The 14,408-nt window shown below is 39.5% G+C and overlaps 1 protein-coding gene and 1 pseudogene across 3 annotated transcripts in view; both read left to right on the top strand.

Moving 5' to 3' along the window:
- The window catches only part of LOC134870998 (solute carrier family 12 member 5-like), a 31,198-nt gene extending 22,285 nt beyond the window's left edge, over window positions 1-8,913 (top strand). Inside the window, exons 12-26 of one of the 3 annotated variants that reach the window (XM_063893592.1) lie at window positions 3,099-3,273; window positions 3,447-3,565; window positions 3,763-3,861; window positions 4,177-4,296; window positions 4,404-4,508; window positions 4,895-5,063; window positions 5,152-5,347; window positions 5,584-5,753; window positions 5,882-6,013; window positions 6,372-6,479; window positions 6,730-6,846; window positions 7,072-7,247; window positions 7,456-7,470; window positions 7,569-7,702; window positions 8,054-8,913. In XM_063893592.1, the coding sequence (XP_063749662.1) occupies window positions 3,099-3,273; window positions 3,447-3,565; window positions 3,763-3,861; window positions 4,177-4,296; window positions 4,404-4,508; window positions 4,895-5,063; window positions 5,152-5,347; window positions 5,584-5,753; window positions 5,882-6,013; window positions 6,372-6,479; window positions 6,730-6,846; window positions 7,072-7,247; window positions 7,456-7,470; window positions 7,569-7,702; window positions 8,054-8,145 (1,927 nt within the window). In that variant the 3' untranslated portion in view covers window positions 8,146-8,913. Of the gene's footprint in view, window positions 1-3,098; window positions 3,274-3,446; window positions 3,566-3,762; window positions 3,862-4,176; window positions 4,297-4,403; window positions 4,509-4,894; window positions 5,064-5,151; window positions 5,348-5,583; window positions 5,754-5,881; window positions 6,014-6,371; window positions 6,480-6,729; window positions 7,248-7,455; window positions 7,471-7,568; window positions 7,703-8,053 lie in introns of all 3 variants that reach the window. The other 2 variants (XM_063893584.1, XM_063893575.1) reach the window with 2 other exon arrangements.
- Window positions 8,914-11,444: 2,531 nt separating this feature from the next.
- Window positions 11,445-12,858, top strand: LOC134872610 (ammonium transporter Rh type B-like; annotated as a pseudogene).
- The last annotated feature ends 1,550 nt before the right edge of the window (window positions 12,859-14,408 follow it).

Raw genomic sequence — 14,408 nt, 5'->3', positions numbered from 1 at the left:
AGGTACAACACATGGAAGGGTGATTAAAAAGAAATCTGGGGACAGTAGGGAATAAGTTATCCGGTATATTGGAGAATATTTTGCTGTAAACAGTAAGACAAATATTGAGATAATGCTTTCTTTACAGTTGACACTTCCAATCATTTAACTTAGGAGGGAAGAAATAGCAGAGAGAAAACTAAATCTGGAAGCTTTGAGGGATTAAGGAGAAAGGAGAGCACTGAGGATCAATAAAAATCACTTTTAAACATTGGGAAGACTGAACCGGGAACAGATAATACACGATGTTGAAACGTGTCTTAAGGTTTTTGTTAATATTATTTTTTGCTGTTATCTGAAAATAGTGGGGAATCAAACCCGGCATGGTGTTGTTATGCGTGAAATCTTGTAACCAGTCTGCTACGAAGTCCATGCGGAAACATTTAAATATAGGGACTTAATAACTTGTTGATGTTATTTAATGTTTGTGGGAATTAGGAAGGATCCTTCAGAGCTTAAGCAATAAATATTTCAATAAGGAACCCTTGGAAGAACGCCAGTATGCCAATGAGCCATGCCTTGTAATCACATGTCTGGTAGTGGATGGAAGAACATGGTCAATGAGAGGCTGCATACCAATGTAGTGTAGCGTGAATGACTCGACCATGTGCTTTAACTATACGATTTAAGACAATTAACAAGGATTAATACAGGCGCACCACTTGCAACTAAGTATGAAACACAATAGCACAACTAGTTAAAGAAATCTCGATACCTGAATTAGAGAGGTTACTAAGTGAATAGAGACTCTTCTCACTTAAATCACACAAAAGCACATAAACCAGTTCTTTATAAATTAAGAATTTATTCATTTCAAAAATATGCAGTTAATAATCAAACACACGATAATTCAAATGAAAAAGGATAATAATGCACAATGAATGGCAAGCAACACAGCAAAATACAAAGCAAATGAGATATTTGGCAGTGATATGGAAATGGATTAAATAGGATGGTTCTTGACAGCAGAACATTTGAGGAATCCCTATTCCTATTTCAGAACCCAGCTATACACCAACACAGAATACAGACACTACAAACCTTGGACTGATGGTCAGCGGCAGTGGCACAGAGGAGGCTGGATGGTTCGGAGTGAAAGACATGTCCGGTCGGGACTGATTACTTCTTCCATGTAGTGGCCGGTCTGGCCAGTTCTCTCTCAGTACTGGAATCGATTGCTTAAGGCCCAATGTAGCAGGGCCTAAAGGTTATTTGACTGTGGTTTGGCGGATCCAGAGCACAGCGACAGAAGGCTGCTCTTCAGTTCTCAAAGAGCGGAACACAGGGACAGGCAGTCACATCGGCAAAGTCTTTATCAAGTTCTGCAGAACCCAGACTCAGTGGATCAGATTGAACCCCTTGTGCGCGAGTAACTTGTTTCTCAAAAAGGAAAAATCTCAACAGAATTAGGGAGAAGTCTGCGTTAGGCAAAGGCTGTCAGACAAAACGGGATCAAGATAAGGTAAAGAAAAACGAGCGGATCAAGGAATATAACTTCCAGATCAAGAGATGGAACAGCCTTGAACCATCCTTTTTGCAGTGCCGGTCACTTTGGAATGTTAGGTGCGCTCCTGCCTCCATCCTCCACAGCCGAGCTTTCTTCTCTCCCAACTTTATCCAGATGAAACCTTCCTTACGAGATTATAAAAAAAAATTCAATAACATTTCCCACTATCTAACTTTCTTCATCCTTGTGTACGTTTTTTTAAACTGTCAAGGAAACAAAAAAAGAAAGAATCGTGCTAAATCACTCAAGTCTCTTTCGAGTGATTTCACATTCCAAGGGCAACCATTTGGATCGGTCAGAGGCGCTTGAAACCTTGAATACACATTTCAATTCCCCACCCTACTGATCTCATCTGCAGAGATGTTTTGGTGTTGTCTCCTGTGAGGTTGAACTTTTATTAAGTAGTTTATGATGAGCATATATTACCTGGCCTTCAGTTGTAAACACAAAGCTTTCCCCTGTTGAAGCTGTGTCCTTTTATGATCCCCTGTTGGGAATACTAGTCTGTGAGACATTTCTTAAGACAGATCTGTGAGATACATTCTTCATATTCACGGTCAACTGTATATATTTTTTACTCTCTAATGCTGTTTATATTTGAGAATTGTTTATTTCTACTATTTGTTTGTAATTATGTGCAATTCCTTGTTTTGTTTTATGCTGCTGCAACAAAACATTTTTCCCAATGTAGGATCAATAAAGTACCTCGTATCTTACTATATTATTTTATGAAATGCAGTGTTACAGTAAGTGGACAGCGGATTAGGTGAGGGTAAATCCTCTCTCTCTCTCTCTTCTGGTACTGTTCACACTCAACCACCAGATAACCTTTAAACCAGAGATTTATGGCATCCAGTTCCAGATCCATTTAGGCAGTTCACTGTTGTGTCAAGGGGGAACTTCCCCCCACTTAATCTACAACACGTTAAAGTAGATTTAAGAGAGGAAGGGGCCCTATTGTTCCAGTGTTGTTTTGGGAGGATGAGATACGGAAAAGCTCAGGTAAAGAAAGATAAAGGTTTTCTATGTGGAAAGAGCGCATGACATGTTCAGAAGAAAGGGGAAGGTTATCCAAATATACTAATAATTTGTGTCTTAGGCATAGTTATTAAATGAGTATAGGCTTTCTAAGCGAAGATACATAAAGTAAACATTTTGTAGAGAATGGGAAATCTCAGGGGATTGTGAGTGTTGCAGGATTTAGTGGCCTTCAGTCATCCCCCTCCACTCTACCCTCCCTTTTCAACCCTGTAGAAAAACAACAGAGACCTTCAGGTAACATAAAAGCGTAAAATAATTTCTCTTGATCCAGAGTTTGGATTCTCCATTTGTGGTTACTGTAGAAAAAGTAAACTCTTTGGAAGAGGACCCGCTCATTTTGTAGTAATGAAGGGTTTATTTTACCTAACAAATGAGGATATATTTGTTAATATACCATAGGACACTCTGGAATAGAGGTAAACTGTGGAAGATAAAGCTGATGTGTCGTTTTTCTAAATGTGTGTTATTTATGGCAGTTTCTGCCTATTGTGTCTTTCTCCTCTCTCCACAGGTTTGGTGAAGGGGTCAATGGTAACCTGGTGATTGGGACTCTGGCATGGCCGTCTCCCTGGGTTATTGTGTTTGGCTCCTTCTTTTCCACATGTGGAGCGGGACTCCAGAGTCTCACTGGAGCTCCACGCCTCCTGCAGGCTATCTCTCGGGACGGCATAATTCCATTTCTCAGAGTGTGTACACACGTAGCATTAAAATGCAATCTTTATTATAAAAGTATAAAATGTGTTTGTCTATAGCTTGGGTCTGCATAAGAAACATGTTTACTACATTAAAGCTTTATTATAATCTCTTAATGTATATAGCAATAACTCTCCAGGAAAGTGTTAATAAATGTGATCTGCAGGTGTTTGGGCACGGCAAGGCCAACGGGGAGCCCACCTGGGCCCTGCTGCTAACAGGTAGCATCTGTGAGATCGGCATCCTCATCGCCTCCCTGGACGCAGTGGCACCAATACTCTCTATGTAAGTACACACAACCTCACACACACTCACACACACTGTATGTGTATTGCTTTGCACGCCTGCTATAGTTAGTATCCCTCAATTCTCTTGCTTGCCTGTCCGTCTAAATTGTCTGCATATTTCTGTCTCTCTCTCTCTCTCTTTCTCTCTCTCTCTCTCTCTGTCTGTCTGTCTCTCATTTTGTCTCATTTTTTAAGGTTCTTCTTGATGTGCTACATGTTTGTCAACCTTGCCTGTGCCCTGCAGACTTTGCTAAGGACCCCAAACTGGAGGCCGCGCTTTAAATTCTACCACTGGTGAGTTTGTGTTTCAGGAATTATGTCAGAAAAACCTTGCTCAAAACAGAACTGCGCCATTGGATCATTCAATTTGCTTTTCTGTAGTTGACATCAATTCTAGCTGGAAAAAAAATCTCAGTAACAGCCCCTTGAAAGATAAACACATTATCCACTGCAGTGCACATCAGTCTTGTCATACTAAAGAGATGTCTGAATAAAGAAGTGCCAAAGCTTTTATTGAAGAAGTCGTGGTTATTACTGTCTTCCAGCATCACATGTGAAGTTGGTAGAATTTCTCAATAGACCAAGCCTGTGCTGTCCTGTCTCCTGCAGGGCTCTGTCTTTCTTGGGAATGAGCTTGTGCCTGTCGCTTATGTTCATCTGTTCCTGGTATTACGCCATGGTTGCTATGGGCATCGCCACCTGCATCTACAAATACATTGAGTTCTGCGGGTAAGAAATCACCAGTGGATTGGTGTTATTTGTATTTTCCATAAATGCTACTAAGCACATATACACCACGATAGCATGTGCCAACCTTTAAATGTGCTGTGTCACAGAGCGGAGAAGGAGTGGGGTGATGGGATACGTGGCATCTCTCTCAGTGCTGCACGCTTCGCCCTCATGAGGCTGGAGGAAGGACCGCCACACACCAAGAACTGGAGGTCAGACCACATATCTTCAGTGTTTAAACGTCTTCGTCAGATTTACGATGTGTTCTTAAGCCACAAAATTGTTTGCACCTGTTTTCTTACGATTTCCGTTTTGCTCTTAAATTTTAAGTGCAGAACAGTTCATTCTAATAAGCAGATGTTAACTGCAATGAGACTGTAGGGCCGTGTGCACACACAGAAATTGAGTAGGGAAAGTACAAGAATTAAGTGAACAATGCCCAAACGATAGTCTTAAGAGGGTAGAGCACCTGCTCCAAATCTTAAATAGTTCTGAAGTTGTAGTATGTTGAAGTGAAGGCCAAATGAGCTTCACATTTAGTATGATCATCATTATCTTCACAGAGATGAGTCAATTACTTGATGCTTTGTTTTTTTAGGCCTCAGATCCTGGTCCTGGTTAGCGTGGATGCTGAGCAGAACATAGAGCAGCCTCGTCTGCTCTCTCTGACAAATCAGCTAAAAGCAGGAAAGGGTCTGACCATTGTTGGCACTTCAGTTCAGGGAACCTTCCTCAACAACTTCACTGAGGCCCAGAGGGCAGATCAGGTGTGTGATAAAAGCATTAATATCAATCAATTACTTAAAGATTTTCATAGACACCAACAGCTGTCTCCCACTCTTTGTGTGTTTGTAGTCACTGCGTAAGTTGATGGAGACGGAGAAGGTGAAGGGTTTCTCTCAGGTGGTCATCTCCTCCAATCTGAGAGATGGGACGTCCCATCTGATTCAAGTTGGTGGATTGGGAGGTCTGAAGCACAACACGGTGATGGTCAGCTGGCCCCGAAACTGGAAACAGCCAGAATGCCACGAGCAGTTCAGGAACTTTATTGGTAAGTCTGAATTCACCAATAATATGTGTCTTAAGATGTGATCCTTATCCCATGCATATAGACAAGGTGATGGTGTTTTATGACCTTATAGATGTTTATTTATTCATATGCAATTAACGAACCCAGATAAATATTATTGGTTTTACAAAATGTTGTCCCTTCCTGTCTAATGGAGTGACCTAAACAAGGGGAGGTAAATTCAAGTAACCTATTCATTATTATGTGTCCCTCTGCAGAGGTGGTTAGAGAGACAACTGTTGCCAGTATGGCTTTGTTGGTTCCTAAGAATATCGCCAGCTACCCGTCCAATGGAGAGCGCTTCACTGAAGGCCACATAGATGTGTGGTGGATTGTCCATGACGGAGGCATGTTGATGCTCCTGCCCTTCCTGCTGAGACAGCATAAGGTGGGAAACTAGGAAATATAATTGACCTTTTCTTTGGAAGAGGGTTTATTATAATTGACAAATTAGTCAACGCAATTACACTGATAACATTGTTCATCAGCTGTGAATGTTCCTGTTTTGTCCCTTAGGTGTGGAGGAAGTGCAAGATGCGCATTTTCACTGTGGCTCAGATGGATGACAATAGTATTCAGATGAAGAAAGACCTCATCACCTTCCTCTATCACCTGCGCATCGATGCTGTGGTGGAAGTGGTGGAGATGGTGAGAGACTTGTCTGACACTTGAGTTCACACATCAACCCTGCTAGAAAATAAAGTAATTGTTTAGGAAACTTTGTTGAAAAGCACTCTGTGTTGTGAGATAAACCTGTTTTTTATCCATGGAAGCAGGGCCGGCCCTGTGCACAGGCTAACTAAGCGCCGCCGAACTGGTGGGGGGCGCCCTCTAGTGGTGTCCTTAAGCATACATCTTTCTCTTAACCTGGGCCAAACTAAAATCTTGCCTAGGGCGGAACATTGGTCAGGGCCTGGCCTGCATGGAAGCAAACTTACTTTCAAAAATATGGTTACTGCTTGAGTAAAACTGTATGATAAATGAAAAATGTATTTCTGCTTCAAAGCATGACGGTGACATCTCGGCCTACACCTATGAGAAGACATTGGTAATGGAACAACGCTCACAGATCCTCAAACAGATGCATTTGACCAAGAATGAGAAGGAGAGAGAGGTAAATCAGAAACGTTTGTTCGTTATACAAAGGGAAACAACCATTAATACAATTATTATTTCATTTATTAATATCATTGTATTGTCATAATCAGTCTGTGCGCTGCAAGTATCACGGGCAGGAAAGTCATTCATAATATGGTATTGGTGTCTGGCTTGTTTTCATTGGCAGGAGGTAAGAGAGAAGAAATTCCAGAAAGAAATTCCAATTTGAACCATGTCCATTTTCTTACTTTGTTTGATAACTAAAGATCCAGAGCATTACGGATATATCCCGTGGTTCCATTCGGCGCAAAAACCCATCAGCATTGCGCTCGCAGCCCAGCGCTGATGAAGGAGCCAGCGTTGCAGAACAAACAGAAGATCAGGTAACGTTTGGGTGGTATAACCTGTTTATTTACAGTAACCGTTTACCTCGTTCCCTGCACATCTGGTGTCTCTCTGTGCTCCGGCTTGGGTCGACTAGTGTTTATTCTATGACTTCCTTACGGCCACTGACTTTCTCCTACACTGACAGATGTCTCCTTTCTCTCTTTCACTGTCGCGTCACGGTGTCCGTCTCTCAGTCTGTGGCTGTCTCCAACCCAAAACAGGTGCAGCTAATCCACAGTAAGAACCCCTCAACACCAGCCAGCCCCACAAGCCCCACGTCTCCGACTGCGCCTGCAGGAGGCCCCACAATCTGGACTGACAACAAGGGGGCAGAGAAGGGGAGGAGCCCTTCAGAAGGAAATCAGGAGGTTGCAAAAGACCTCTTCAACATGAAGCCGTGAGTGACTTCTCACTTTCACTCTGTCTGATATATATTTGTGTATATTGACCCATGTACCAAGTTTAAAGGAGATTGTGTTCCTGTTAAGTAACGAACAGAAAAAAACATGAACCACTAACAAATGAAGCTTCCTGTGTCTGCACCTGTGCAACTTGTCCTCCTGTAAATTCACTGTAAATATTTTCCTCCTCACATGCTGCTGCAGGGAATGGGAGAACTTGTAAGTATTGACATTTTGTAGGGATGCATATTGTGTGAGCTGAGCAGCTGACAGAATGATTTGTAAACCTAATGTGGCCTTTTTTGTTCTGCCATCAGGAGCCAGGTTGACGTGAGGCGCATGCACACGGCAATGCGGCTCAATGAGGTCATCATGAAGAAGTCAAAGGAGGCAAAACTCGTCCTGCTCAACATGCCTGGACCACCAAAGAACCGAGTCGGCAATGAAAACTGTATCCTTCATCATGCATTCAACATACTGTATACATATGTGTTTGCTCAGTTCATTTCAGTTCAGACTTTTGCAGCAAGGAAGTATAAAAACTCAAAACACAACATAATCAATGTAAGACAACTGAAGGCATTGACAATGCTTAACCTTCACGTGCAATACAGAATAGATTGAAAAAGATGTAGGTAATAAAAGCAAAGAAAAACTGCAACAATAAAAACAGACATTCAGTATGTATAGTATACTATCAATTGAGAGCTTTTTTTAAAACATTTTGCATGTTTTTCCAGCTAGAAATGTATTTTGTTTTCATGTAATAAAGTAACTTTCCTTAATTGCGATTGTTTCTCAGACATGGAGTTCCTCGAAGTGCTCACCGAAGGTCTCAATCGGGTCTTACTTGTGCGTGGAGGTGGACGGGAGGTTATCACCATTTACTCTTGAATGACTTTAAGGTCTTTTAAGGGCACGCACACCTTCTCTGGACTCTGTCCCCTCCCGCTATTGTTTCAGGAAATGACTCCCACACCCTCATATATCTCATCATCTCTTCATTTAATGCAAGGGTTGGTAATCTTGAAAAGCTAGTTAGTGTACACTTGTTTGATTCAAAGAGTATAGCTGAAAATTCCCAGCTTAGTGTTGCCAACTATTTTCGAGTGAAACAAGCTAGCATCACTTGCTTATAAACTGGAACTGTTTGTACTCAACTTTTTATCTGATAACAGCAGATGAGTTTATATTAAGTTCTGACTCAAAAAGACTCCAAAAGATGTATTTATTCGCCGAAAATGGAAGGTTTTCTTTCCCTTTTCTGACATTTACTTCAACTTTCTCTCCTGTTGCTTTCATTCTTGGTCATTTGTTAAAGAGAAGAGTTTTTTTTTTCTTTTACTGTTATTTATTGATGTATTTATTATTATATATTTATGTATTTATTCATTTATGTCTGTCCTTGTCTGTTTTTGTCTTTCAATGTATGGTTGGAACTGGAAGTATTAATACAAGATACTTTCATATTTATTAATAGGAGTATTAAAAAGCAGATCTGTAGGATCTATATGTTAATATGTACAAAATCCCCAAAACAAACTACCTGGATGAAATATACTTACCAATTGTTTGAACTAACCTTTGTTCAAAGTGTATAATGGAAATATGTTTGATACCAGTTTTGAAGTTAAGTCTCACAGTTAAAAAGAAATACCTAAATATTTTAGTCTTCATTTTTAGTGGTGATTTTATTGGAAATCTTAGAAAGATTTAGACCTGGCTCTACACGTGTTTGAAATATATTATAATAGTGTCAAATATTATGTTGAAGGTTAAAGGATCCACTTAAATATGTGTTAGATAGATAAGCATAGAAATACAGCATACATTTAAATCTTAGAGAATTAATTTTTTTAATTTTGTTGTTCAGAAAGAAAAACGTTTAAAAACATTTATTCAGAAATATATTATAAATGATATATAGTATTTTATGCAGTTGCTGAGTGCACTGCCTTGCTATTTGAATATCTTGCAGATCGTGACACAAGATCGATGTCAACCAGTGCGAGGAGACGCTTGGCTTAGCTTGTTTCATTCTTTATGCTAAGGTATCCAACTGGGTGCTAGACATGACGTATCAAACATCTGAACTAACTCTCAGCAAAAACATTTCCCACATTATTGAACTACTTAAAATCCTTATTTGCTGCTATACTATTGCACACTATTTGAACATAAGAAGTAATAAGCTGTGATGTTGTCAAGGCAAACATAAAATGCAGACGCCCAAAAATACTTTTGAATGAGGAATCTCAGAAAGTTTATATAAAATAGTTTTAGGATGTTTTATGCACTTAGATTATCCGGCACAGTACCTCTCAGATGTTTTGTTTTTGTGTGTTCGAGTCTTTATACAATTGATATTTAGTCTGTTTTTGTGTGCATTTAGTTATTTTTGGACATGCATTAATACGTGCTGTTTTGTCATCGATATTCACACTTGTTAAAATACACTGATTCTGCAAAGGTTATAAAGGATATGAGCAGTAAGGGAAGAGCAAGTGTGCATAAAACCTCACGTAGCCACACACATTGATATGCCCTTTTTTTGGTTAATATCAGTGTTTCCCTCATGACTCTGAAAAATGTGGGTGCAGAACTATAAAGACGATACTGATTCATAAAAAGATGGTGGAGCTCTACAGGTGGATCAGTCACTGGTGTGCAGAAGTCCCCATTTTCCAACCTCCTTAAACAGAATGTGTGTGTGTGTGTGTGTGTGTGTGTGTGTGTGTGTGTGTGTGTGTGTGTGTGTGTGTGTGTGTGTGTGTGTGTGTGTGTGTGTGTGTGTGTTTGTGTGGGGACCTGATACATAGTGGGTTTGAGTGAAGACAGTGTATGTAGCCTAACTTAACAGCAAGACAGAGTGAAGAAGGGATACTTGTAAATATATGTGTGATTTTAGGTCTAGAGATAACGTGTAATGTGTGTAAACACAGGTTTATAGATATTATAAAGGGAGTTTGTATTGTCTTTTGAAATGATTAACTTTGTGTTATGTTGTACCATGTATTATGCAATCGTAAACACATAATGGTTTGAATAAACCATTTTATAGTCAGCAAAAATGAAGTTAATTAAAATCATTTTAATACAATGGTGACAGTTCAAGTGTCAGTCATATTCCTCTCTTATTGTGTCTCCTTTTAGATCAATTGTATTTTATTAGCAATTATGGTTTGTAATGTTGCAAATGTTGATTGCATGCCTCCTCTTTCTCAGAATGTGTGATGACACTAGAAAAGCAAAGCAGATAATGTGCAAATTAAACTGTTCTTGCTAAGGCTGCATCAGTTATATATTGTTATGTCAGCGAGTAGACCACATTCCTGTTGTCCTAAACTCACAGGAAACAAGACTACATCAACTCTTTGAGGCATTTACATCTTACTTTAGTAGGAGCATGCTTACATGTGTTAATGAACACAATGAACAGCAGAGCATGCTGGAAATGCAAGAATCTGTACAGGCGTTTAGTCATTAATTAACAGCTACAACAAGAAACATGTTTGACCTGATGGTAGCGCTACATGAAAAGTAATAGCTGGAGGCTTGGATTGAGGAGTTTTACAATGTATTTTAAACTTTTCGGAGAAGAAATCAGTTGCAGAGTTGAGTTCCAGTGCTACTATTTTAAAGAAAGCTCTTAAACAACAATTTCACCGGCATGACAATGTGTTGCTAAGTGTACAGTTGTTTGCACAGTCCCATCTTTTTAGCCCACTCTTATTTGCATTCAGAAATATTGTATCCAACCGGCGACCTGCAACACCTCATTAACAAGACCAAACTAGTTTTCTTTGGATTTTCATGTCGTATATAATGCAATGCATATCTTATTATAAGAATATTTCTAAAAGACACGTTTTTGGTTAATGCATTGATATCTATCTCTCTATTTGATAAAAACGTAATCTCATGGCAGGCGCTTACAGTTTTATTAGGGCAAGCTATTGTTAATGCATTATACAAAGGCATGCTTTATTGTGTTGTAAAAATCAACAAACAAAAAAACATCTGACAGAACTGTTCCATGTCTTATATCCAAAGTCCATGCAGCGGTGTTTCTCTGTGAAAGCAATTTTTGTCTGAGAGATAGTTAGTTATGCCTTTGACCTGTCTTAGTTAAACATAGATAGGCTCAGGCTGAAAAAAAACACTGACTGTCATTTCCTACAAAAGATTTCAGAATGAGGGAACAGTCAACCAGCCTTCGAATAAGATTACCTGTGTTTGTTTTTGTTACACAGGTGACCATACTGTCCTTGTATGCTGCCTTTGTCACCTACGATGAGCATGCTGATGCCATATTTCAGACTAACAGTACTAACCCTAAGGAGAATGCTGTATACAAGGACTATCCTATTTTTACAGACATACAGGTTATGATATTTCTCGGCTTTGGGTGCCTGCTGGCATTTTTTTTGACTCTATGGCTTTGGTGGGATAGTTTATAACTTTCTTACTGCTGCATTTTCCATCCAGTGGGCCATTCTGGTGCAGGGCTACTTTCAGTTCAGCCATGAGGGTAAGATCCACCTTGGAGTGATTAACATCATTAATGCAGAGTTTGCCTGTGCTGTGGTGCTGATATCTTTCGGGGCAGTGCTGGGGAAGACGAGCCCGTTGCAGCTGCTGGTCATGGCTCTGATTGAGGTGCCCGTGTTTGCAGTCACAGAATGGGCTGTGCTCAAGTATATAAAGATAAATGATGCAGAAGGATATATTCTTATTCACCTATTTGCATGTTATTTCGGCCTGGGAGTCACTTTTGTACTGTACTGGCCTCGCCTGAAGGAAGGTCATGCAAAGGAGAACACCAGCTATCAGGCTGATATCCTGTCTGTGATGGGGACTCTGTTCCTCTGGGTTTTTTGGCCCTCGTTCAACTCAGCACTGACCCTGAAAGGGGACGACCAACATAGAGCCATCCTCCACACCTTCATTGGCCTGTGTGCCTCCACACTCACAGCCTTCGCTCTCTCTACCATGCTGAACAAAAATGGTAAGATTACCATTTCCGACATTCAGAATGTGACCCTTGCTGGAGGCGTGACAGTTGGAGCGTCTGTTTATATGATGATAACTCCTGCAGTTGCATATGCTCTGGGTATGATGGGCCGCACTGCATGCATGCTGGGCTACAAATACTTGAGCCCCTTCCTGGCACGGCGCTTCAGGATCCAGGATCAGTGTGGAATACATAATTTGCAAGGCCTGACAGGACTTATATCCTGTGCTGCAGGGATATGTGCTATGCTGATGGCTTATGAGACGATGTATGGCCCCAGTTTGTATGAGATCTTTACCTACAGAGCACCAGTAGAGGGAGACCCTAAGCTGCAAGAGCTCCAGATGCTGATCCCCAGTGTTGGGGAGGACCGCCGGGAACAGGCTCTCTTCCAGGTCGCAGCTGTGTTCTCCAATGTATGAATGTCAACGCTGGGATGCATCCTCGCAGGCTTCGTCTTGAAGCTGCCATACCTTGTACCCCCATCGGATGTCTTCTGTTTTGATGATCAGCTGTTTTTTGATGTTCCTCGAGACTATGATTCACAACTTCAACTCAACAACATAGTGACAACAGATGATTCTGCTGCCTGACATCACATGTATCTACCATGTTTAGTCAATGCATTTGACGTAGGATGAACATGTAAATGAGTCTATCTTTTCTATAAGTAATTAAAAGTAACATCATCAATAGTGTGTTACAGGTAGGCTACTATTAATTAAATGTTTATCTCTATTACTTCACAAATATGATGATCCATAAAAATACAAATCCAACACTGTCTTCTACAACTACTTATGGTGTTATCTTTTGTCGTACATGCGAACACAAAAGGAAATCACAGAAGTCAAAAAGTGTAGTACAAACCATACTATGACCTTTTCCATGAAATGTACAACACATTTTACTATGACTTTTTTGACTTGATATTTCCAATTAAGCACACTATGACTTTTTTCAACTTACTATGATATGACTTTCTTCATTATAGGGCTTATTTTTTACAGGTCTCAGGTAAAGGGAAACATAGACATAATATAAATACTTTAATGTGCCTTATTAATATTATTGTTTTATATATTACAATTTTCTTCTCTTTTTTACATACTATACTAAGACTTTTTAATATTTTCCAAAAACTTAGGGCATGCAAGATGGACGAGCATTGACATTTGTTTACTCATCACAAGATGGCGTAACATAGCAGTGAATTAAATGAATGTGACGTGTTTCAAAAAGGCGCCATTACTGAGTTATTTTTGCCCTCAACTCTGTCTCACAGGAGTAACGCGAAAAGGAAACGAGTCAGATCTTAAAATGGGTCATATCTTTGAAGAGGTTATTTTTTAAGTTCAGTCACACACAAAATACAAAAATGCTCTGCGTATTTCAACCTTAAATCAATCCCTGCTTTAATTCATTCATAATGTTGGCTAAAGTATTCAGTGTAAAAAATACTTTGTTACAAGTAGCCTACAAGTTCTGCATTCAATTGTTACTTAAATTAAAGTATACACGTATTAGCATTAATATATTAATAATGTACCAAAGCAAAGTATGCTTTCTGCTCAATGGACATTTTCAAAATAATATATGGCATACAATAATTAATGAGGCATTAATGCGTATCACCTATATTTTGCGGCTTGTAAGAGGAGCTTTTATTTTGTCCTCTCATGTAGCTTGGGTGCCAGTATTCATTGATTATTTGTTTTGATTATTATTTTGAATTTTCAAAGTTAATAAATACATCAAATAAATGTAGCAAAGTAAAACAACTTCTAAAGTAGTTGAAGTTTAAAGTAGCAGGATAATTGAATTACTCAAATAGGCCGACCTCGAAATGTTACTTAAATACCCTACTTGAATAAATGTACTAAGCTATCCGCTGATTCACAGTAAATGCAGAGCTGGAAGAAGTACTTAGATCTTGTATTTAAGATATTGTACTTAAGTAAAAGTAGAGCCAATGTAGGAATTACTCAAGGTAAAACAGAAGTAGCTACTAGTAGTATTAGTATTAGCATTCAAACGTACTTTCAGTGCCATTTTAGAATTGTATATATATAAAAAATAATGTAGTGGAGTAAAACTACACGATTTAAGTCCCTGAAAATGATACTTAAGTACAGTACTGGAC

The sequence above is a fragment of the Eleginops maclovinus genome, chromosome 1, assembly GCF_036324505.1.
Source record: "Eleginops maclovinus isolate JMC-PN-2008 ecotype Puerto Natales chromosome 1, JC_Emac_rtc_rv5, whole genome shotgun sequence".
Taxonomy (NCBI): Eukaryota; Metazoa; Chordata; class Actinopteri; order Perciformes; family Eleginopidae; genus Eleginops; species Eleginops maclovinus.
This window is presented reverse-complemented; position numbering and strand designations above follow the sequence as displayed.